Source organism: Enhydra lutris, unplaced genomic scaffold (genome assembly GCF_002288905.1).
Source record: "Enhydra lutris kenyoni isolate GAN:26980312 unplaced genomic scaffold, ASM228890v2 scaffoldscaffold40, whole genome shotgun sequence".
Classification (NCBI taxonomy): domain Eukaryota; kingdom Metazoa; phylum Chordata; class Mammalia; order Carnivora; family Mustelidae; genus Enhydra; species Enhydra lutris.
Genome location: NW_019154124.1, coordinates 13,864,957 through 13,891,405, shown reverse-complemented (window position 1 = coordinate 13,891,405; position 26,449 = coordinate 13,864,957). Strand labels below are relative to the sequence as shown.

The 26,449-nt window shown below is 36.1% G+C and overlaps 1 protein-coding gene across 1 annotated transcript in view; it reads left to right on the top strand.

Moving 5' to 3' along the window:
- The window catches only part of LOC111155273 (semaphorin 3D), a 127,704-nt gene that overhangs the window by 64,322 nt on the left and 36,933 nt on the right, over positions 1-26,449 (top strand). The window contains exons 7-10 of the mRNA XM_022515401.1: positions 2,423-2,565; positions 16,846-16,960; positions 18,114-18,183; positions 21,436-21,580. Coding sequence (XP_022371109.1) covers positions 2,423-2,565; positions 16,846-16,960; positions 18,114-18,183; positions 21,436-21,580 — 473 coding nt within the window. The remainder of the gene's footprint in view (positions 1-2,422; positions 2,566-16,845; positions 16,961-18,113; positions 18,184-21,435; positions 21,581-26,449) is intronic.

The following is a 26,449-nucleotide window of genomic DNA, read 5'->3' as shown; positions in this document are numbered from 1 at the left end:
AAGTTCAAATATTTGTTAAGATAAAACAAGCCAATCATATTCCTGTAATTCATATATCTTTTCAGTTTTATCCCTTTTGTGTCCTGCTCCTGCTCAGGAAGGGCAGAGGGAGAGGGAGATAATCCTTAAACAGACTCTCTGCTGAGCATAGAGCCCACTGTGGGGCTCAATTATAGGACTCTGAGATCGTGACCTGAGCCAAAATCAAGAGTAGGACACTTTGTGGAATGAGCCACCCAGAAACCCCAAAACCCTACATGGTTTTTTTTCTTTCTCTTTCCTTCCTTCCTTCCTTCTTTTTTTTTTTTTTTTGGATTTTATTTTTTTTTTTCAGAGAGTGTGAGAGAGAGAGAGAGAGAGAGAGAGAGTGCGTGCACACATGCAGGGGAAGGGGCAGAGGGAGAAGGAGAAGCAGACTCCCTGCTGAGCATAGAGCTAGATTCAGGGCTCAATCCTGGGACTCCAGGATCATGACCTGAGCCAAAAGCAGATGCTTAACCGACCAAGCCACCCAGGCGTCCCCCAAAACCCTACATGATTTTCTAAAAAAAAAATTTTTTTTTAAGTAACCTAGGACTGTATGAAAGTGAGATTATTAAGAGCGTAAGAGTCCACTGGAGTTCTAAACTTCAGGGAAAGAACTTGGAAATAATAAAGAACAAAGGAGAGAAAGTTCATGCATATAATTCCCACTCATTTTCCTCTTAAAGTTTCCCATTTAAGCAGAGAAGAGATTGGATTGGAGACCCCGGGTGACCCAGCCTGACTGGGATGGCGAAGACTGAACTACCCATCACTTGGAATCAAACATTAACTTTTGTTTATTGAAGAAGGCTCTTGGGAAAGTTGTTTACTGGGCTATTGGCCTACTGCTCTGCTTTAGCAGGAGATGATTTTTGGGACTCCTGGGGTACATGACAATAAGGCAAATGTTGATCTTCTTTTCTGTTTTGTTTTTGTTATGGTGCTGGTGGTTGTGGTTTGAAATTTTTTTGTCTTCTCTTGTTTCCTGCTCTACTTCCTAAAGACTGCTCTGTGCTTCCCTCCAGGCATCTCCCATTTTCTACTTCATTGAGGTTCTTCCTTCTTGAATAACCATACTCTCTATTTTGCCTTAATCAAAAGAACGATTTCCAAATTAGTGTCACCTCATTACAGATCTGTTACTTGGTTCATTCACAATTCTATAAAACCCAGACTTAAAAATGCCCAAAAGTTTTTAAACAAGGAATTAGTAACCCAAACTGGCTTGTCATTGGTGCAGGGCAAAAGGATTAGTTGAGTTTCTAATATTTTTTTTCATTTGACCTATATTATGGGCATCTTTCCATGCCAGTACATTTAGAATGTGTACTTTGTTTTTTCAGCTACCTGTTATTTGAACAAGTGTGTGGATGTGCTAAATTTTCTATCATTCTCTTGTTTGTGTTCATAATCATGATTATCATCCTGAAGATTCATTTAATAATAAACTTATTGAACACTTATAAATAATTAATATTATAAATTAAATATGAATTAATATTATAATCACAAAATTATATTTTATTTAAAATTTTAAAATTTTAACTTAAAAATTTAAATTTAAAAATTATATTTAAAATTAAATGTTATAATAATAAAAATAATTATACAATTAATATTATAAATTAAATATAAATAAATAAATTTATTGAAACATTTATTGAACCCTTATTATGTGTCAGTCACTACCAGATAGCAAGTGCTTTACATACATTAATTCACTTGGTTATCATATCAGTTATCCTATTAGGTAGATGATTGATAGCCTCATATTAGGCATGAGGAAATTGAGACATAGAGAAGACAAAAATTCACATAAAGCCACCCTTGTAGTAAGTGGGAGAGATAGGATATAAACCTGCAAAGAGTGTCTCCAGAGCCTACAAGGGAGTCAACCCAAGCTCTATTAATTAGTTGTTTTAATTTCCCTTTTCCCTAAAAGGTGGCAAGTAACATCATAATGTATAAAATTTGGGGTATTGTTTCTAGTTTTCCCTAAGCTCTTCATTCTATACATTGTGATTTTAAAAAACAGTGACTCCATCAAATACAAGGAAAATATAAAATCGTAGATTCTCCAGGGTTGAAAGGACTTTCTAAGTAAATTTGTTGAGTTATAGCAATTGTGAACATCAGCCAGTCATGTTCTCACCGGCTCTCTGGAATTCCTACAGAACTTGTTTGAGATCTCTGCATACTAATACATGTTTCTGTATAGTGTCATGTTTATTTGTGGATATGTCTCATTTCACTCATTCCATTCATGGTTCATATTTTTGTGTTTTTTTTATTCTGCTGATCGTTGTTTCACATTCAAAAACACCTTATTCCCAAGATGATGCTATCTTGGATGCGTTATCTCAGTATTGTAATCCATAGCTTCTTTTCTTTCAAACAGGAGCAAAATTTATCGGAACTTTCCCTATACCAGACACCTATAATCCAGATGACGATAAAATATATTTCTTCTTTCGTGAATCATCTCAAGAGGGCACTACTTCTGATAAGACCATCCTTTCTCGAGTTGGAAGAGTTTGTAAGGCAAGATATATTTATCTTACTTAAGTGGCATGTATATGTGTGTATGAACAATTAATTATATAATGTTAAAGTAAAAGTTAATGTCCGTCATTCATAAGTGGTAAGATAAATTCACACTATCTTACATGAATAGTTTTTACTATCCAAAAGTGAAAAGAAAAAAAAGGATACAAATTTTTCTAGTATTAGGGTTTTTTTTTGTTGTTTTGGTTTTTGGTTTTTTTCCCCAGTAAGAACTTAGCCAGGTTTGAGTTAGATCTCTTTGACAGCTTGCTCCTTATTTTGACGGGTTATCCCTTTGCTAGTTTTCACTATTCCCGGTAAGATCCCTGCATTGTCCTGGACCATGGAAATTAAAATGCTTTTGTACATTAAATTTGATTTTGAAGTTGAAAGTAGTGTAATCACTGGAGTAACTTGAACACTAACAGAATAAGGTCTGGTATTTTTATGAAAACACATCACACATGCAAAATTATGTATCTTTATAGGGATCGAGTAAGTTGAAAATGTGGTTATAGTAATACTATAGTAAATATTTTCTAGACCATTTATCTAGATTAAGCTTTGAGAATAAATGAGATAAGAAGAAAAAACAAAGCAAAATGTAGAACTTTTTTTTTTTTGAAGAACACTGCAATTCATTTTTTAAAATTGCCATTTTATGTTAGTTACAGGAAAACAGAATTCTGTGAAACACTTCCATTTTGTTCCATTCAAGTTCTCATTTGAGTGAATACAAGCTTTATAGAATAGTAATGCTACTGGCTCACACTTTTGATTTCAATGTATTATTTTTTCAGTTGGATTTATCTTCCTTGAAATAACTTTTCTTAAATAGCCAGACACCTTTCATAAACTCTGTTATTAAAAAAGAGCTGTTAAGTTAATAAGTACTCTGAATAGGAAGCTTTTTTTAGGTCTTGTACAAACTTTTCATTTTCATCTATTTGAGCCCATCACTTTTTTGTCTCCATCTGTACCCTCAGGCTTTTGAACACTTCCAGGGACAGAAATACAAACCATCACAGCGCTTAAAAGTGCTAATGAAAACATGGCTTTTGAATGAGGCCAGCTCCCAAGCACACATCACTCTTTTCCTAGTGTCCTAGCCACTGATGCTGCCTCCCACTGATCCCTTTACCCCCAGGGGACAGAACTCTCTAAAAAACATCCTCATTCTTTCAGAGTCCAAGAATTCACAGTAATTTCTCTTGAAACTTCTTGCCTAGAGATGAATGGCCATTGCTTGGAGTAGTCGTAGCATGTTAGTGTACTGAAGCATGCTTTGTAACAACAGTATTCCAACCCTGAAAAGCAGGGCTGTGGATTGACATCATTTACATAAATGAACTACATTAAATATGTCAAAAAAGATTTACAAGTCACTCTCTGATGAACACTGATAACAAGTGTTTTGTGAAGGAGTTCAATACTTATTTCTTTGTAGGTCTAACACATGTGATAGAAAATCATCCGTTACAAAATAGAATTTGTACCCTATTGTTAAATGTACTGAAAGCTATGTTAGAGGTGGAAGAATATATCGAAGAAAAATGTAGTTGCCCTGCTTATAATGTTATATTTTAAAAATATGATAGAGACTCTTAACTAAAAGCCTTGGGTCATTTTGTTTTAATTATGAACAAACTCCTATATAATTAAAAAGTCTGAGAGAATTGTAGTGCAGGAATCTTCCCACCACAAAAAAACTCGAAGGCCACACAGCAAGATTTTGTCAAGCCATTGTGTTTGGATAAAAAGCTAACAAATTGTGAGATCAAATAAGGACATGTGATGGATGAATTTCCTCTAAAAAAAGAAGATATAATGGAGGTCCTTCTTACATCTCTTCACTCCATCACTGTTTCTAGTTAGTACCATCTTCAGAATTTCCCACTACACATATGATCAATTCGTCAAATGTTTACAACATTTGGTTTTGCATACATCTCTAAAATTTCTTAATTGCAGCACGCTCTGACAGTTTTGAACTCTACTTAATAATTGAGGGTTAAACTGTGGCAAAAAATGAGCACTTGTAAATGGAGATTTCACTGACAAGATTTAAAATGACTTGAAGTCTTTTTATAAATATGTCAAAACAGTAAGTTTATTTTTTAATTTTTTAAAAGATTTTATTTATTTATCTGACAGAGAGAGTGAGAGCAGGAACACAAGCAGGGGAAGTGGGAGTGGAAAAAGGAGACGCAGCCTTCCACCGAATAGGGAGCCCGATGCGGGGCTCAATCCCAGGACTCTGGGATCATGACCTGAGCTGAAGGCAGAGGCTAAACAACTGAGCCAGAGGCAGAGGCTTAATGACTGAGCCACCCAGGCATCCCATAAATAATAACAAGTTTAATTAAAAAGAAAACAACTGTTTGGCCTAAAAGTTGCTGTTAAATATTATTTTCACATAAAATGCTCTCTGACATTATTCAGAACATATTATTCCTCTCTGCTGGTTCTTTTTTTTTTTTTTAACCCCCATGAGATTATTACAATACTGTTTTTCAGTTTCAAGAAATAATAATAAATGTTTGTCTATGCTATGAGACAAAATTGAGTTTGATAGATATAAGCAAAGATCCAAGAAGTCAGAGATCATGTTAGAGAAGTAAGAGTGAACTGTGTACACTTTACTGAGTTTAAAGAACATTTTAGTAATGTGGGAGTTCTTTATATTCTTTATTCCACCAGGATATTCCTATAGGCTCATATACTTATAAATATTCTGGTTTTGTTGTTTTTGTTTGTTTCTAATTGTAACTGATGACCTTCAGCCTCCAAACTGGTGACAATTTAAGTGTCCCCTACCTCTTCAGCTATTAAACTCAAGTAAAAGTCATTTTACTGACCTGTCAAAGATAGTACTATTTGTGTAGTATATTGTCATTGGTTGGGAGAAAGTTTATTGAAATGGGCAAAAATTACACAAAAATTATTAAAGATTGTTTACAGAATAAGAGTGAGTCTTTTCAATTCTGTAACCCACTCTTTCATTATTATTATTATTATATTTCATTATTTCATTCATTATTTCAATAATAACAAAATATAAGTTCTGGACAAAATGCAATAATACAGTAGACCCTGGGAGATAAGTACACCACTGTCCCCTTTCTTTGAAATCTCCCAGCACACTGAAGGAAATAGAGATACAAGCAGATAATCACAATATTAAGTGACAGGTAGGAGCTGAGAATACTGCATATTTGACGAAGCTCAAAAATTGAGTCTTGTAGAAGGAGGAGGACTATATCAAGGAAAGGAAAGGATAAGCCTTTCAAGCAGTGTGACAGCATATATTTGGTTTACAGAAGGATGAAATTTTGTTGAAAGTGGAACTGGAGGGGTGGATATGGGGGGCAATGTCATTTGAGATTGGAGTGGTAAATTGGAAGATAAGAAGTCTTGTTTCCATATTAAGTAGTTCAAACTCTATCCTGTAGGCAATGAGAAGTTATCAATGTTTTTTAGAAAAGAAGTGACTTGATGGATAGATATACTTAGCAATAATTTGAGGAACCATCTGGACTGAGAAATATTTGCAAGTAAGGACCCTAAAGAAAATAGGAGTGAATAGAATAGAATGCATAGAATCTAGATATGGATGTTTAATAAGTCTTTAATTTGTTACTTCTCCTTTATTAATTGCTTAGTGTAGATTAGTCTGTCCACTAGAACTTTACATGATGATAGGAATATTCCATATGTCCACTCTCCAACACAGGAGCTACGTGGCTATTAGTATTAACATTCAATTAGTGTGATAGAGGAACTGAATTTTTAATGTTATTTAATTTTAACTGATATTAATTTAAATAGTATCATGTGTGTTATCAACTGACTGGAATTAAAATAAAAATTTCAAATAATAAAGATATAAATAAAAACTATGAAAGTATTCATTTACTTAATGTGTGCACAATGCTGTGCTAAATAAACAGTAGTTTTATAGAAGATAAAAAGAAAAAAAGAAGTTATATTTGTATTCACTGAGCTTGCACACTACTAAATGATACATGCTTTAAACAAGAAAACACAGATTAATATATCATTGGAAAGTGTGGCAAGTGCTAAAGTGGGGGGGTCACAGGGCATCGTTAGGGAAATGGGTGGGATTTAGATTGGCTGTGGAAGATGTTCTGTCTGAGAAAGTAACTTTTGAACCAGATATTGAAAATGATTATGAAATTGCAAGGCAAAGAGACAGGGATCGGGAAGAATATTCCAGGCAGAAGGAAAAGCACATGTGAAATCTCAGAGGTGGGAAAGAGCATTTAAGAAATCAAAGGGGCACCTGGGTGGCTCAGTCAGTTAAGCATCTGCCTTTTGCTCAGGTCATGATCTCAGAGTCCTGGGATTGAGTCCGATGTCAGGCTCCAGTGGGGAGTCTGCTTCTCCCTCTCCCCCATCCCTGCTTATGCTCTCTCTCTCTCTCACTTTCTCTCTCCCAAATAAATGAAACCTTAAAAAAAAAAAAGATATTGAAAGAGCTTTGCTGTGATGGGAACATAACAAGTACGTGGGAAATTAACAGGATAGTGATTGTTTCCCCTTTAAAACATACATAAAATTTCAAGTCATAAGAAGTCTTATCTTCCCCATTCGTATACTGACTGATACTGCAGATATCGACATCATGATGTATATGAGAGGCTGCAACAAGTTCCTGTCCTGTTGGATCCTTGATGCATTTTAATTCTTCCCTATTACTGTCCCAGAAACATTAATACCTGCCCGTAGACACAGACTCCTATATTCTTAGTAATTGTGATTTCCAGAAGATAACCAGAGATGAGGGAAATTCACAAAGAGATATCTTCTGATATTTGATAGCAAAAACACCAAATATTGTGTAAAGGCATGAATTTCACACTTGGACATGTCAAACTTGACATGGCTCTGGGATATGCTGCCAAAATAGCCAGTTGAAAATGGGAACCTGAGGCTTGGTGGTGTCCGGAATCATGAACTTGGAAATCACCAATGTACTGGTGTTTCTTGAAGTCATGGAGGTGTATGAATAGTGCAGGGAAATATGTAGTATGAGATCAATGAGCAAGGACACAATCCCAAGGGACAACGATATTTAAGGGGAAAAACAAAACAAAATAAAACAAAAACAGAGGAAAATACTATAAAGTCAATTGAGAAGAAATAGTTTGATAGTAGGCGGGGAACTTGTTGAGAGTGGCATGACAAAGGACAAAAGCTGTTTCAAGAAGAAAGCAATTGTCAGTAATATTACACACCAAAAGGAAGTCAGATAAGATTGTTATTAAAAATCAGATATTCGATTTGGCAGTAAGGATATCACTAATATAGTTTGCTCGAATGATGAAAATATTCAATGTGGAAGCAGATCAGGCTTACGTCTCTGTTCTATGCCTTCCTAGCTCAGCTTTTTTTTTTTTTTTAAGATTTTATCTATTTATTTGACAGAGAGAGAGCTAGCGCACAAGCAGGAGAGCGGCAGAGGGAGAGGGAGAAGCGGGGGGAGCCTGACAGTGAACTAGATGCCTGGACCCTGGGATCATGACCCAAACAGAGTGCAGAGGCTTAACTGACTGAGCCACCCAGGTCCCCCCAACTCAGCTTCTTAACTTAGGAAATGAGGGCACTCATCTCTTCCATGATGCTGTTACCAAGGAAGTGAAAGATTTAAATGAGATCATATGAATTTGGATGTGGCAGATACTGAGGAAGGTACTGGAAAACAAGAGTGACTTAACTAGGTCTCTATTTTCAAGCAGTCAACAATGTAGAAGATTGACATGTGAATAATGTAAGTGCCTTGTCATACAACAGAAGTTAAATGTCAAAAATCACGTACACACATACAACATATCACTCATACACACTCCCACTTTTGGAGCCAAGTCAACCAACTGCGCTTGGGAGCACAAGAGTGGTAGTATGTTTATATTAGGGACAGGGTTTGGTTGGAGATAGGTCAGTTACTGAAGGTTAATGGGAAGAGATGATATTTAATTAGTTTCCATGTTTGAAATTATGGTTATTAACTTGCCTTCATTTTTAGCAACATTTGTACTTGGAGGGTGGATCTTATTTCTGCATGTAGTCGAAAGGATTTGGAGACATGTCTGGTGAAAATTTTGTGGACAATTTGAACAATGCAAACTTTAGACAAGAGACGTGGACAGGGAGAGACACTTAATGTACTAAAGAAGCTGAATTAGAGTACATTGCATGACAACCTCAGGAGAGTAAGCACCTCCTTTCAATCACTTTCAAACTCAGTATGTTTATCTTGTATATGGCTGAACACATTTACTGATGAATTATTTTTCAATGGTATCCCAACTTGCCTATCAAACTTCTTACTCCATTTTTCTATTTAAAATAAGATGCTTAGCCTAGATGATTTCTAGAGCCTTACCAGACTTCATAATTCTTTATTCTGTCATACAGCCAATATTTCAAGCACCAAATGGTGCACCTTACACCCTGGTCTGCTCTCATAAATGGTAAATTACACAGATCTCCATGGCGAGGTAATAAATGTTAACTGAAAGAACAGGTGAGACAGCCTGAAATAAACCTTCTGAATAGTCCTTTCAGATACTATTATTTATGTTTGTGTGGTGTTTATTACCACACGTGTGTGTCTGTGTGTGTGTTTATGTGTGTGTGTGTGTATCCCTTCAAGACTCACCCTGTGAGTTACAGTGTGGAAATACCAGTCTCTTCAGTGAGGCTTGTTTGCAACTTTTTGCCTCAAGGTTGTTTCCCATTACTTTGGGATTCTATTCATTTTTGGAAGCATTGTCCATTAGCTTACTTATGCTCGCCCACTCTGGATTCCAGCTGTAGGTTATGCCAGTTCTCTTTTTTGTTTTGCAGTATTTCCTTTGGTCCATGCCAGGAATTCAGTTTGGATGGTCCTTTCACATAACTTGCCTGGGGGTCTAATTAATAGACCTTTGCCTTGATTCCACTTGCATTGTCTACCTTGATATATGGTCCTTTTTGGACAATTACTGCCTTTGAAGATTTGTGTTTTTAGGCCGATGACACTTTCCGTATTTATTGATCTCTGCCGAGTTGTGGGGTTTTTTTGCTTACTTTTCAACGTGTCACTTACAACCTAAATGAGAGATTTAGAGCCACAAGTTACAGATGTGCTTTTGCTTCACTTCCATCTGTTTTCCTGTCAGAAATTCCTAGGCAAGGATTTACACTGTTGGTTGTAGCTTTTTTTTTTTTTTTTAATTTACTGAGCTCTGATCCTACCTGAGAAAAAAACAAAAACAAAAACAAAATGCTTCTCATGCTTACATTTACTTAATTTTAACCTGTTAAATATTAGAAACTGAACGTTTTAGTAGAGACTATTATCTAGTCCTGCATTTCTAATAATCTTTACAAGTTTTTGCAGTAGTTAGAAAAACATGTTCTCCATTTTGATTCTCCAATAGCAAGTCAAAAACAGTCATCTCTAAATGTGAGAGTACCTTTTAGAAAAAAAAAAAAATATATATATATATATAAATATATATGTATATATATAGGTTGTCTTGAAAGCCTCTTCAGAATAGATCCCTTAAAAATCACTGTGCTTAATACCTGCCATACAAGTTTTTTTGTTTATTTTGTTCTTCTCCTCTTCCCTTTGTGTGAGATGTTTGAGTTTACATAGCTTTGTTTCTTTTACCATTAAGGGATTTCAAGATTATTTGTAGATGAAATAGAAGACTCCTTACTTTCCTATTTTGCTTTTATTTCTTAGTGGTCATAACCCTATTACTTTTCTTTCCCCCATCTCAATGAAACAGTTAGATGAAACGTGGTTACCACACATTGCAAAGGAAGATCCGGTCTAAAAAGGAAAGCACAACGACATAGTTCTCTCATTTGATTCAGTCCATGTAATTCACTGTCTTCCATTAGTTCATTTAATGTATTAAAAAGGTCCTCATTTAAGCTCTGCTCTCAGTATAATACCATATTTTAGTGTATATGACATGCTTTCCTTCTTTTTTTTTTTTTAAAGATTTTATTTATTTATTTGACAGACAGAGATCACAGGTAGACAGAGAGGCAGGCAGAGAGAGAGGGGGAAGCAGGCTTCCCGCCGAGCAGGAAGCCCGATGTGGGGCTCGATCCCAGGACCCCGAGATCATGACCTGAGTCGAAGGCAGAGGGTTTAACCCACTGAGCCACCCAGGCGCCCATGACATGCTTTCCTAATGAGGCTCTTGGAACCTCTTATTCCAGATTTTACTTTTTGTTTCTGTCACATCATAATTATAGTTTCCAGCTTCTAAATAGGCCATTCTGTGTTTGGATTATCCTTATCATTTTTATTTACCCCAGCCCCATACAGACTATGTGTATTAAGTTTATAAAGGTTCTAAAATCCGTCCCTGGAAATAAGTGTGTGAAGCTCGAGGCAGCCCAGGGAGTACATTGGACAGTTGCTCTAAAAGGTCAGTTGCTGGGGTCTTAGCCCCAGTATTTCCTGGTGGAATGGGTCCTCAGGCGATTCAGAGGCAAATCTCAACACGAGACTGTTTAAAACTCACAAGGGAAGGCTGTTATCATAAATGACAGATCAGATAAAGAATATGAATGCTGTATTGAAAAATACAAGAGGCATTACATTGAAAACACCAAAGTATTAAATTGCCCTAATCTTATACTGAATGTGTAAAAAGGGTCCATGGGAAGTCTATGTGTTTATCTCAGTGGAGCGGTTTCAGTTATGGAAAAAAATACGTTTATTGATTTACAATATTGTAGTATTTAGATTACACTTCAAAAGAAAAAGGTAGTATTAATTCAAACCAAAATCTCTGAGACTAAATGTCATTAAAAGCTAGAACTGGGGAGAAGTGTGCATAAAAGGTACACAGATGATAGTTTTCAAAGTGTTTGGTGGAATTCCATTCTCTTGCCTGCACGAGGATGCAGAAGAGCATTAAGCAAAAGAACTAATTTTAAGCAAAGAAGAATTTATGAACCAGTCTGACTCCTGCATCAAACCTTTTTTTTTTTTCTTTTTCCTTTTTCTAATTGCTGAAGATGTGCCATTCTTCCGTGTTTGTTGACTGGAAAAGCCTGGTGTCTTTCAACTTAAACTCATTAATATGGTTACAGATTTCTGAATGCTAATCTATATTTCAATGGAATACAACATGTTCACAGATGTCTTGTGATTTCGTTGATTTATAAAGTCTTCAGGCGTTAAGAGCATAGAGCTAAAAGTCAATTCTTGTATTTTCCAAGAGCTTCTGTTTCCCAAGACATAGGTGAAAAGGATCATATTTATAAAGTGCTAAGAGATCCGCAAAGAGGATGATGTATACAGATAAAATTGTGTTTAGCAGATGAACCCAGCATAGTGACCCAAAGGTCAAAAGACATACTCAATAAAAGTTCATGTGTGACAGTTTGTAGCTACTCCACATGTCTATGTAAGATTTATAAGGACTTGAATCTGCTGGGACAGTAGAAGCAAAATGGAATCATCATTAACCTGCCTTCTGACTGATCTACCCATCAGTAGCCTATGAGTGGAAATCATAGTATTTCATAATATACAGCCATCACTCGACCACCTGGCCCAGAGAGTTTATTTTCAAGCTGCTGAAGGATTCTAAATTGTGCTTTGTTTCATCTTCTGTCTTTTCTGTTTTTAAAATTAAGAACTGTCACAAACATATAAAAAACCATAGAGAATAAGAGAACAGTCACCCTCTGTGTTCACCCCCCACATGGAACCCATGTGGTCTCACTTGTTTACATTTAATTTCTTTGTTACTTTCATCTGCATCTGTAGAGAATGTCAAGGCTTTTGGCAATCTGACCACAAAGAAGCTGTGATAGAGTGGAGGCACAGAAGAGATGGTGACTAAAAGCTGCTGATTCTGACATCTCAATAATAAATCTATTATGTTAGTGAGATAGTTGTGTTCTTTAGAACTTCACAAAAACAAGCAAGGAGGTGACAATTTAGTACAAAAGTGGTTACCTCCCTTTCAGCCCTCCTCAGGGCTTAAAGTTCTCAGGGGGGATTTTGTGGATTTGCAAACAAATCCAGGGACTGAGAGGTGGTCAAGTCAGTCAACTGACACTTCCTTCCCTACAGGAGAAATACAACTCCTTGAGAATTGAACTTTGCCATTCCAGGTCATGCTTCTGGATGTCTCTAAGAGTTACTATCCAGTCATTAAATGCTTATAATCCATCCCTGAGAACTATTATCCCAGAAATTATACTTCTTTCCCTGCTGAGAGTAGGTGGCTTTCATCTTTGATCTGGATTTTTTTTTTTTGCTTGTTTTTTATCATTTTATTCCTTGAGGGGCCAGGAAATGGGGCTCGAGGATTGGCAAGAACATTTAAAGATTCTTTTTGTTCAGAGAATTGCAATTTCCATAATAATAAATAATATATTTATTTATTTTTTATATTATTTATATATATTATATATTATATATTTTTAATTTATATATAATTTATATATAATTTAATTAATATATAATTATATACAATAATATATATTATTTATATATCTTTATATATATTATTTACATTTATATTTATATATTTATTTATATATATTTGTATATATATATTTAACCCGACAAATAAATATATATATATATATACACACACACACACACACACACACACACACACACACACACACACACACACACACATATACAGGCTACAGTATGTCCCTTTCCTGTCCAACAAATTTGAACCTCGTAGAATAGTTAGAACTGTTTCATGGTTTGTCTTGAATATGGATGATAACTGCAAATGGAAAAGGGGGACACTGTTTGAAAAGGGACATTTATTGTTGCTTTTATCCCATAAAATGTTTATAAGTGGATGTGATTGCTAATTTTTATGGAAGTAGTGATGTAGATACCTGATAGAGGAATGTCATGGAGCAAATATTTGATATATCTGTTTATTCAATTAACAAAGTAATTTGAGCAACGACTCTGCTAGGGGTAAAGCAGTAAACCAAACATAGTCCCTGGCATTAAATTCATGACGGTGGATATATTTCCTCATGTATATTGAATCAACACTATTTTTAGTATTTATTGCTAACTCAAAATGTGCAAATAAAGGCAATGAAAATGTTCAAATATTATAAATTTGTAAGTGCATTAAAATTGAAAGATTTTAACGAGAGCTTGGCTTAGTATGGGTAGGGCTCTGCTAAAATAAAAATACAAAAGACAGAACACATGTGAATGTAAAAAGATATAAATCAAGGTTCATGAGAAAGATGAGAAGATATATTACTTTTTATTTTTAAGTTTATTTAAAAATCTCTTTCTTTCTGAGTGATTCCAGATAACATATTTTCTCACTGGAATCCTACTAAACATTAACACAGAATTCATCATTAATAGAAGGAAGCATCCGTGTTTTTGCCTATTCATATTAACATCTGGATTTATATTTATTAAATGATCTGAGGATGTTAGCAGTAAAAATAAAGGTCATATTTAGATAAATCTGTCTTCACAGCTATAGCCATCATTAATCATCCAATAGCTAGCTTAAATATTGATTATTTTTATTATTGAGCAATGATACTACAACAATAGAAGCACCATATACAAACATAAATTCAACAGCAAGTATAGACACATTGGTTCTAGAGAGTTATTATATGAAATAGATCATGTATTCATTTTCTTTCATTTATTTGTAGTAATACTATATGTGAAATAGCATATTACTAAATGACATAAATATGCTCTGATCTGGTATGAAAGCCTTCCTGGATTGTCTCGAATTTTCTTTTATAACATTTCCCTCCACTATTTTCATTTATCCCAGTCTTCATCTAAATGAAATTTGTCCTGGTTCTCTGTACATGTTATAAAGTGTTCCATCCATTGCCCTTTCCCCCTAGTTTCTAGCACCTAGAATATTTCCTGGATAGTCCAACCTCTGCATGTCTGAACTCACCTCTCATTTTAAGAACAATATTGAGTCTAACTCCACAGCGATGCCTGTCCTCATTTTTTCCACTACAAAGACATTTCAGAGGAGACTTAACTCCTTTGGTATTTATCTATACTTTCAAAGGACATTTATCAATTTTATCTTGTATTTTTAGTTACTCACTAATCATCGAACATGTACTTATTAAACACCTGATAAGCAGGGCATTAGTGACATGCACAGTAGGTGTTGGATGAAAGGAATAGGGAGTGCATTTTCTGAAAAGAATGAAAAATTATGAGAAAATCAACTAAATGTTCTTTTGCTTTGCTTTATCGCCACATGTCAGAAATTCCAAACAGTATCAGTGTCAAAATACTATTGCCAGAAAGGTCTTTTTTTGGTCCAGTTTCCAAACAATCGCTGTACTTATCATGGAGGTTCTCTCCTGTATCTGCCAGTCCACATGAACTCAGGGAGACATGTGTTCCAAGACGAAGTGCACACTGATTTGGATCATTTAAAATTTAAAACAGCGAGACACAGCGCAAATTGTGAGGCACAGTATTTTGTTTAAGTGCAAATCTTAGTTCCTATAGGAAATATTTTATTGAATTTGAATGTCTTTAAATTTTTTTTCTTTTCACATTGTTATAAACCTAAAGAACAAATAAAGAACATAAAAATTACTACTTATGTCTACAGAGCTATTGGTGAAAAGTATTCTGGTGTTTAGCAGAGGAGGATATAAAATGGGATTCACAGGTGCCTGCGTGGCTCAGTGCGTTAAGTGTCTGACTTGATTTGGGCTCAGGTCATGATGTCAGGGTCGTGGCATGGAGCCCTGGGTCTGAGTCCGTGCTCAGAGGGGAGTCTGCTTGAGACTCTTGCCTGCCCTCTTCCTCTGTCCCTCTCCCCAGTGCACTCTCTCTCTGTCTCTCAAATATATAAATAAATCTTTAAGCAAAACAAAATAAAATGGGATTCATTCACTCTAGGTGCCCTGGTGCACCCAGGGTGTTAGGTGCTAAGGCTATAAAGAGAGCTCCAGCCTATGGTGTCAGGACCTCACTATGTTCTGAGCGCTCCTACACATCTATAGCCTTCTGAGATTTGCTTTGTTACTAAGATTATATCATCTGGAATTTGGGTTTCCATATCACCCAAGTTAATATGCAAAGGGATCTCTGTCTTCCCTCCCCCTCCCTTTCTTCCTCTCCCTTTCTTGAAGAATTGCAACTATTTCTCCGACTTTGAATTCTCCTGTTTGGAGGAGCTATTTAGATACTTTTCTCTAATTTCATATAATTTTCAGAGATAAAAGAAGCACAGGGAATATAGTTCCGAAATATTCAGAGTTAGTATTTCATAGTGAACTTTTATTAATTTTATAAAACATAGATTGCATGATGGATAAAAATTTTTATGTAATTTACATTTAAATGTAAGTACATGAATGGGAATAGTGACTCCAGAAGTAATTTTTGAAGGTTTAAGTATTTACAGTATTTATGCCATGAAACAGTCTTATCTTACTTATTGAAAACATAGCAGATCTAGTCCGGCCAGATAACAAATTGTATGAATTTAGTGTTCATGGGAAACTATTAAATTAAAAATAAGAAACAGATCTTTTTATGGTGAGTTATTGAATTTATTTTACTGAATTGATTTAAACACGTGTGCTTGGTAAGGGTCTAAAGAACAATTTAATGAAATATTTCACAGTGAAAGAAAGTCTGGAAAGACATCAATTAGCCTTTAAAACAAGATTGGTTTTATGTGTATGTTTATGTTGCCTTATTGCTTAATTAATAGGGCACTAATTTTGGAAAAAAACTATTTTTTAAGTCTATATCATATTTCTAAAGGCTGTACATCATGATCTTTATCATGTGTATAATACACAAGTCAGTGCTAGGATTTATTGAACGTAAGTTTTCTACCCCTATGCTAAGCATTGTACACAAATTTTTCCATTTACTCATCAAAATAATCAATTTCAAGGCACTATTCACATTTTTTTCAGTGAGGAAACAAAAACTTGGAGAGTTAAGTAGCCTTTTGTAGTCCATGGAACAAAAAGTGGCAGAGGTGAGATTTGATTCCAGGACTCAGTCATTTCCTGGGTAGCCCTGCCAGCACCTCATTCAGGAGAGCCGTGTTGTACACATGGTAGTCGTTCAACCGTGACAAAAGCATGAATGTGAAAGGACAAAACTGCCTTTTCCCTTATTTGAAAGTTCAAGGCGTTAAACATGTAGACTCCCTGTCTTTGTAAACAATGACGTTAAATCTGTATCTTTACTATTTTCCTTTTTTCTCCCCCCAGAACGATGTAGGAGGACAACGCAGCCTGATAAACAAATGGACGACTTTTCTTAAAGCCAGATTAGTTTGCTCTATTCCTGGAAATGATGGGGCAGACACTCATTTTGATGAGCTTCGTGAGTCACATGCTCCTTTTTTTTTCTTAAAAATGACCTACTGCCTAATAAATTCAGCATTTATTTTATTTTAGCCCCCCCATAGAGCCCAGGACAGCTTCACACACACAAAGAACATGGAGGTGCTCTAGGTTTCAGAGCACGTTGTAATGAAGCAATTCCTCTCTTTGTAAGCATCCTCCTAGTTAGGAGGAAACAAAGCAGCAGCAAGAGACAAAAAGCTACCAGCAAAGGTTCACCAGAATCCATTCATTCTCCATGTGGCCTTTTACTTTGGAAGGCACGGCAGTCTGTAGGCAGCCGGAACTTGGGTTCTTTATTCTGAGGATGCCCTCTGCTGGAGAGCCCGGGAGACTGGGTGAACTCACTCCCTCCGACTTAAAAAAAAAAGAATACTCAGAAATGTTCGATGGGTCATTCTCTTGAATTTCCCGTCTTTACCCCTCTCAAAGCTAGTTCTAGAAGGAATTTTTTCAGCTATATATAAAGTTAGCATCATCAAATCTTATCTTTTGAACTTGTTTTTGCCTTGCTGTGTAAAAATGATGTTATCATTGAATGATTTTTGCCATACGGCATTTAAAGTATATATTCATTATTCTTGGCTGATTCCTCATGTGGTACATAAGCATGCTCACATCTTAAATAATCTTTTAATTGAGGTTGTTTACACATACTTTGGTATCAATACTGCTTAAGTATTTACAAAATACTGAGCAAGTATTTTGCAGGTAATTAACTTGTGTAGCGATTTTTATATTGTTGGCAAATAGATAATTGAATTATTAATAAGTTGACACAATTACAGGGCAAGACTTTTTTTTACATCGGAGGGTAAAAACACCCTATGTTATTAGTTACTCTTCTGTCAGAAATCACATACTTCTGACTGGGAATAGTCATGGAGATTATTAGCGAATCATCCCATTTATAGGTGATTGAAATAGACACCTAAGAGGCTTGATATCTAGTTCAGTGCCACATAGCTAGGGAGAAAACCGGTCTTTAACCCCTAATTTCTTATGTCATAATGTAACGACTTCCACTGTTATCTGAATTTTATATCTGTTAGAGTCTCAGAAGTACTGTATTCTTAAAGATAAGGCAAATATGTAAAAATATAATGAATTGTTATTTTTTCTTCCATTAATAGAGGATATTTACTTACTCCCCACAAGAGATGAAAGAAATCCTGTGGTCTATGGAGTCTTTACCACAACCAGGTAAGTTAAAAGCAAAACAAGGGGCACCTGGGTGGCTCATTCATTAAGTGTCTGCCTTCTGCTCTGGTCATGATCCTGGAGTCCTGGGATCCAGCCCCGCATCAGGCTTCCTGCTCATCAGGAGCCTGCTTCTCCCTCTCCCACTCCCCTTGCTTGTATTCCCTCTCTGGCTGTCTCTGGCTGTCAAATAAATAAATACAATCTTTAAAAACAAAACAAAACAAAACAAAAAAACAACACTTGGAATTCTTCTATAGAATTGTAAGGCATATGTAAGGAAATACAGTTGTATTTTTCGGTCCCTTCCTTTTGTGTGGAAAAAAAATACCCATTTTTCATTTTATTCTTTCACATAGTGTTTCCTAAAACTCTTTCAATATCAAAACATAAAATGTCTCTTTGTTCTTTTTATACCAGCAGAGTACTTCTGTATCCATTACCACAATTCATTTAGCCAATTTCCTGTACATAGACATCTCCATTGTGTCAGGGCTTGGCCGTACACATAACACATCAGGGACTAAACTTGTACATACAGCTCTTTCCCTATATGAGCAAGTAAGCAAGTACATCTGCGAGTTAAATTCCCAGACTAAAGTTACAGGATGCAAAGGTGCCTGCATATACTCACCATAACAAAAAGGTTAAGCTGCATGACATAGAAGTAGTATTACAGAAATACATGCCTCAGTCATGAGATTCGACATTCTTTGCTCTACTAACTTGGGCAAAGGAAGTTTGTATGACTTGCACCAGGAAGATGGGCCAACCGGTATTAAAAATGGGACTAGAACTAAAGGTGTTTTCTTAATTTTCCTGTGTTTTTGTCTTCTTTCTGTGTAATATTGCCCTGCACTTGTCACTGAGACTCTGTGACTTCCTTAAAAGTTGTCCTAGCATCTGTGAAGCTTTCTCAAAGAATATATAGACCTTACATAATTTTACCTAATATTAATTTCATTTAATTCAGTAACTTACATTAGAACATGGGACAGCCTTATTCCTGCTACACATTATTCCCTGCAACACCTTCTTTGAACTCCTTTTTTACTTTTTCCACAGCTCTGCTATCACTGTTGTTTATATTGGTATTAGTATTGGAAGAATTGGCAGTATTGGTATCGGTATTAGGGAAATAGTCTTACTGCCCCCCTTCGAATAAGTTATTAAAATAGTCTGCAGGCAAAGTATAATTTCTCTTCTGTGGGATTACCTTCATTCAGTTCACCTTACACCTTATGCCAGTAGTGTTGGTTCAGATAACATCAGAAAACAAAATGCTTTGTGAAATTTTAAAATGAAAATAAAGAAGATGCCCGAAGAATGCTGCTCTTTGGACTCCATTTTTCTGCAAATTCATATCTGAACTAAAAAGAGGCAGGAAAAGCAAGTGCCTGTAGTTACTCAAGTTAAGTATCTCAGCGCTAGTTCTCTTGGCATCTTTCCATTTCCAGAACTGTCTTTGAAGTCACTGTGTGTTCCAACACAAGGCATAGACATGTGCCAGGGAAATATAGCCCCAAGATAGTTATGTTTTTTTTTTCTCTTACCAAGTTTTCTGCCCACCCAGAGTGTGAAGTTATAAGTCAACCCTTTGTTCTTGGTGTACTTTATTAGTCTATTTTTAATGCCGCCCCGAGGAACGAGGTAATATTGGGATGCAGTGTCCCATCCTTTGTCCCATGAGAAGATGTAATTAATCTGTGACAATAGAAACACCATAAAGCATGATGTATCATTCCTTTAAAATATCCTAGGCAGAGGATGTGATTTTTATGGGGGGATCACCGCCCTTCTTAGCAGAGTTTTCTCCTAGCTGCCTGTGTGCCCTCAGGTCCCAATGCTTCCCATTAATGTCATTCCAAGATTATATATTTTTTTAAGATTTTATTTACGTATTTGAGAGAGAGAGAAAGTAAGAGAGAGCACGAGAACAGGGTGAGAAGCAGACTCTCTGCTGAGCAGGGAGCCGGATGCTGGGCTCGATCCCTGGACTCTGGGACTCCGGGACCATGACTTGAGCCTAAGGCAGATGCTTGGCTGACTGAGCCACCCAGGACCCCCTTATTCCAAGAATATTGGGGGCGCCTGGGTGGCTCAGTGGGTTGAGCCGCTGCCTTCGGCTCAGGTCATGATCCCAGGTCCTGGGTTCGAGCCCCACATCGGGCTTTCTGCTCAGCAGGGAGCCTGCTTCCTCCTCTCTCACTGCCTGCCTCTCTGCCTACTTGTGATTTCTCTCTGTCAAATAAATAATAAAATCTTAAAAAAAAAAAAAAAAAAAAGAATATTAATGATTGAGTTTCCCATGCTAGAGAATCCTTGGCTTGCTTGTGTAGCGCTGAGATATTATGCCTCTTAGATCATAAAGGGTGATCTCATTTTCATGAACAGAAATCACTGAAAATTTTAGATGCAGAGAAGATGTCTTTTATTTTCCAGAAATTTAAAAAGAAAAAAGAAAATGAAACATCTGAGAACAGTGTTAACAGTTTTCACCACTAATTTACAAAAACTTGTGAAATTCCCAGGAGCTTTTCTGCTTCTGGATTATGTGTCCTCCAATCCTATGTAATTAAGATTAATTTTAAGTATCACATAAGTTACATACATAAATTCAAGAAGAAATTCAAAAATTCGGGTAGAAGCACAAAAGAATTTCAACATTTTTTTTTTGAATTAATAGAAATTAGGAAATTGTAAATAGCCAATATTTATGGACATTCACTCTCTTGAAGAAAACGGAAATGAGGTAATTATTAATTATATACCTGAAGTGTTCCTCTATGAAAAAAAATAGGTAATATAACTTTTTTATTTTGTAAGTTCTTTAGAAGGCATTAAATGCTGCAAGAACTCCAAATAAATCTCAAAAGCATGTACATAAATTTGATACTCTTTTCTGCATATTTTCTTCTGTCCTGATTTTTCTAGGGAATTCCCATGTATCCATCAAGCGTCAATGTAGATGGCCCCTTCTCTCTGAAAACATAACCAGACAGCCCTCTACTGGGGACCCATCTGTGTGTTTGCTTTGCTTGTTACTGTAGGTATCTGTAATGTAACTGCTAGCACATTTTTTCAGGATTACTTTGTTGTAAACTCCTTAAAGACGTTCCCACATTCTGTCTGCATCTCTCAGATGGAATGAGCTGCCCAAGTTTGTCCACACACCTGGTTATAATATGTGCTCAATAAATAAATGTGCAGTGACAGACATGCAGGGAGTGATTGGATCATGTTGCTTTTTTGCAGCTCCATCTTCAAAGGCTCAGCTGTTTGTGTGTACAGCATGGCTGACATCAGAGCAGTTTTCAATGGTCCCTATGCTCATAAGGAAAGTGCAGACCACCGTTGGGTGCAGTATGATGGAAGAATTCCTTACCCCCGACCTGGCACAGTATGTATCCAATTTCATAATCAAATTCTTTTCTGGAGCCCATATCCTCTTCCTAATTCTATTATAATAAACTATGCCATTCACCACAGCAACATGTACTGTTAAACCTAAATAATAGGTTTAAAAATACCTATTATTTATTCACAGTGATGTGTTAGTGTTTCCATCCTTCCCTGGAACTTGACAATTTTTTTTTCTTTTGAGTAAGAGTTTTAACTTCTACAGGAAACAGTGGGTTGTATCATAAGGAGCAGGCGATGCTGAAAATATAGTGCTTATTTGCAGCAAGTCTACAGAGTCAAGATGATTTATCTTGAATATATAGAATGACAAATATTCCAGGTTAAATGAAAATGCCAAATACATATTTATTTCCCACATACAACTCTATATGTAACTAGAGTCTTCAGGCCTTCAATTCTACTTTTCAAAGACTACATCAATTACAACAGTTCATTTATTTCTTTATTATGTGGCATCTGTAAAAGAAAAAAACACTTTGCAGTGTAAAATCTGTATTTGCATTGTAAATGGAAGGTTTTTGTTTTGTTTTATTTTCACTGATGTGATTAAAACAGTTTAAGTTATTTAAATATTTTAGGATGAGCTAATTGACCTAATAAAAAGGGATAAATGCCCTTTTTTCCCACATATGTTTCAATATGAGTATTTCCAACAGGAGATCTAAAGTAATTATCAAAATCTCTGCAAAAAATTGTTGACTTGGGGCACCCGGGTGGCTCAGTTGGTTAAGCAACTGCCTTCAGCTTAGGTCATGATCCTGGATTCCCAGGATGGAGTCCCACATCAGGCTCCCTGTTCAGCGGAGTCTGCTTCTCCTTCTCTCTCTCACTCTTTCTCTCAAATAAATAAATAAAATTAAAAAAAAAATTGTTGACTTAATCCATCCAACTCTACTGAATTTTGTCTTTTCATATGTTTGCTCTTAAACAGAAAGCAGTTGGTGGCCAGGCTTTTTGAATTCTCTTTTCATCTTCCTGTTACATAGCCTAATTAAATTTGGGAAACACACTTTACAACCATGTCTATCTTCCCTTCTGTAATTCCTCAATAGGAATGCGTTTCAAGTTTGTTTTCTGGACTGATTATAAGGTGATCACAGTTCTGTGGAAAAAAGGGATTTTTTGCCAATAATATGATTTTCAGGATTCACTTACAAATTTTTTTATTTAAATTCAATTTAATTAACATGTACTGTTTTATTAGTTTCAGAGGTAGAATTTAGTGATTGTCAGTTACATACAACATCTGGTGCTCATTATATCATGTGCCCTTCTTAATGTCCATTACCCAGTTACCCCATTTTCCCACTCACTACCCCTCCAGCAACCCTCAGTTTGTTTCCTATAGTCAAGAGTCTCTTATGGTTTGTCTTCCTCTCTGTTTTCACCTTTTTAAATTTTTCCTTCCCTTCCCCTGTGTTCATCTGTTTTCCTTCCCTTCCCCTGTGTTCATTTGTTTCTTGAATTCCACATGTGAGCGAAATCATATGATATTTGTCTTCCTCTGACTGACTTTTTTCGCTTAGCATAATACCCTCTAGTTCTATCCACGTCCTTGTGATTGGCAAGATTTCATTCTTTTTGAAGGCTGAGTAGTATTCCATTATAGATATATAGAGATAGATAGATAGATATCACGTCTTCTTTACAGGTTAGGATGTACAGGTACTCTTCTAAAGGTTTTACAAATTTTAACTTCATAATGATTCCAAGAGACAAGTGCTATTGTCATTAATGCCATTTTACAGATGAGCTATGTCTGACACAGAGAGGTGCAGTAACTTGCCCAAGGTCACAGAACTAATGAGTAGTGCTCCTGAGTTTTAAATCCAGACACTCTGGCAGCAGAGTCCAAGGCCTTAGTCTTTGTAGTATGACATTATATTAAAATTTTTTTATGTTAAAATATGTTTATTTCCCCCCTTGATAGAATAGAATAGCTTTTACTGAATATATATTATATATATATGTATACTGAACTATAGTGTACTATAGTATATTCTATAGTATAATATATATAATGATTATATTATATAGTATATTATATATGAGTATATGTAGAATTTCAGTTTACATTATATATATATTTGGGGCTTTTGAGGAAGACAGTTAAAATTCAGAGGGAACTCTAGTTGGGGAAATCTCACCATATTAGGATTATGGGGTTAAGTATCATAGATCATCACATTTGGAGCTGCTTCTACATGAGTTTATTTTGGAAAATACTATGCCCATTCAGGCCATTAAAAAAAATAATCAGTCATCTAGATGTTATTGGAGAATTTGGGACTGGAACTATTTATTACAGAAAATGGTTTTTTGGGGTTGGAGGGACAGTAGGAGAAGGAGTGAGAGAATCATAAGCAGGCTCCATGCAGGGCTCGATCTCATGACCTTGAGATCACGACCTGAGCCAAAATCAAGAGTGGGACCCTTAATCGACTGAGCCACACAGGCACCCCTGAGAAAACGATTTACATGCATACACGCACACACACACACATATATGTATATGTATACTAGTGTGTATATATATATATACACTAAAAAATTGAAATTAATCATGAAAATGGTCACATGCTAAGGCATCCAGTTTGCATATTTTTTCCAATTACAGTGTAGGTTAGAGGTGCATCCAAGGGACCTGTCACCACTTCTCTCCTCCTTCTTGAAGAGCTGTGAAATGCCATGGGAGGCTTGAAGATGAATCACGTTCAGGGAGCCCTGGTGGCTTAGCGGTTAAGCGTCGGACTCTTGGTTTCCTCTCAGGTCATGATCTCAGGGTCATGAGGTTGAGCGGAGCATCAGGCTCTGTGCTCAACATGGAATCTGCTTGTCCCTCTCCCTCTGTTCCTCCTTCCACCTCTCTCTCTCTCTCTCTCATGAATAAATAAAATCTTAAAAAAAAAAAAAAAAAAGGAAAGACAAATCACATGTCCCAGTACTCTCCTCATAAGAGCACAGCCACTTCCTTGAAATCTGAATCAGCGACTTTTCCCCACCATGAGTAATGCATAAGTCAGCAAGGAGAGTTTTTCATCAATGAGAAAAGAAGCGTCCCATCACAGTAAACACACCAGTTTTTGCTACTTAGTTCTCAAAGTATACAGTGTTTACACTGTACATATTTTCTTAGAATTCAGAATTTATTCAGGAAATAGGCTGGATCCATACGACCACAGAGATGCCTCACCTTTCTTTTTTTCTCTTTGAAAATTAAGGAAAGGAAAAATATCAGGCCCAAGAAAGTGTCATTTAACAGAATTATTTCTTTATCCTTTCTAAATATCAGTGTTTCTCAAGAAATTCCTATACTTTCTTACATGTGTAGGTACACTCAAATCTGTAACTAAGGTTTGATAATTATGCCTCGTAACTACAGATAGTTCCCAACTGATGAAGGTTTGACTTCTGATTTTTAGACTTTATAATGGTGTGGAAGCGAACATATTCCGTAGAAACCATACCTAGAATTTTCACTTTTGATCTTTTCCTGGGCTGGTTATACGTAGTGCGAGAACCTGGTGAGGCTGGGCACCACACCCAGCCACAGCTCCCAGTCGGTCACACCATTGCAACGGTAAGCTAGACAATCCATGCACTTAAAATCATTCTGTTTTTCACTTTAGTACAGTATTTGATACATTACATGAGATACTCAACACTTTATTATAAAATAGGCTTTGTGTTAGAGGAGTTTGCCCAACTGTAGACTAATAGTGTAAGTGTTCTGTGCACGATTAAGTTTGGCTAGGCTAAGTGATCATGTTGACCAGGTTAGGGGTAGTGAGTGCACTTTGGACCTACAATATTTTCAACTTAGAATGGGTTTACTGGGACATAACCCCATTGTAAGTGTAGGAAGATCTGTAAACCCTTCATAGCCCAAACTAGGGCCAATATTTTTAGTGGAGACAGAAAAAGAGTCCAGAAAAACGCCAGCAGAATAGCATTCACTTTGATCAGGAAGATTATGTCCTCTTTATAGAATTTAGAGACACAAAAAACACAAAAACACAACTTCTGGTTGCTGTCAGAAGTTGTTTATTTTGCTTTACACTTTCAGTTAAACATAGGGGTCTTTCTTGTTCTGAAGTGGTAAGACGGGGATTAAATTTAACTCTACCTGAAACTCCGAATCAAATGCCATTAACCTCCGCATCACTCTACCTTCAAGGAGATCAAAGTGAATAACGAAACAGATTGTTTCCCCAAGGATTGATCTGTTTTCTGCACAGATAATAATGCAGTGTTGACACCTTTTTATGGTTGTCATTTCTTTTCTTTTAATTCTGGGGCACACGTGTTACTTAAATAAAACCATTGCTAAATCATTTGCTTTGTACGAAAAGTCCACATCTTCAGTGAAAGCCACTTTCCACTGAACTTAAAATTTTTAAAATAGATTATTTTAAAAAACCGCCTTTGCGCTTACATTTCCCCACTCATGTTTTCATCAAGGTTGCTTCTCAAGTTGTGCTCCCCTGCAGACGATATCACTGAGGGCAATAAACACTACGACTCTCCGTGTACCACAGCTGCTTTTGTTTTCTAGTTTTGACACGGTTCTGTACTTCCTGTGACAAAAAGTCAAACCTAAACTCCTGGCCTTACCATGACATCATTACTCTACAATGTCAACCAGCCTGGAAACTCACGGAGGACAAGGATCCGTTCCTTCACTCCAAGGGATTCTCCTGCCCTCTGGTGTCCAAACTGAATCCCTGAACAAACTGAATTTTGCTCAGATGGGCTTTTTCAATCATTTTTGAACTTTAGGCCTTGATAGTAAGTTCCACGTGAAATAAAATAAGGAAGAATCCACAGTGAGCAGAACAGGTCAGAA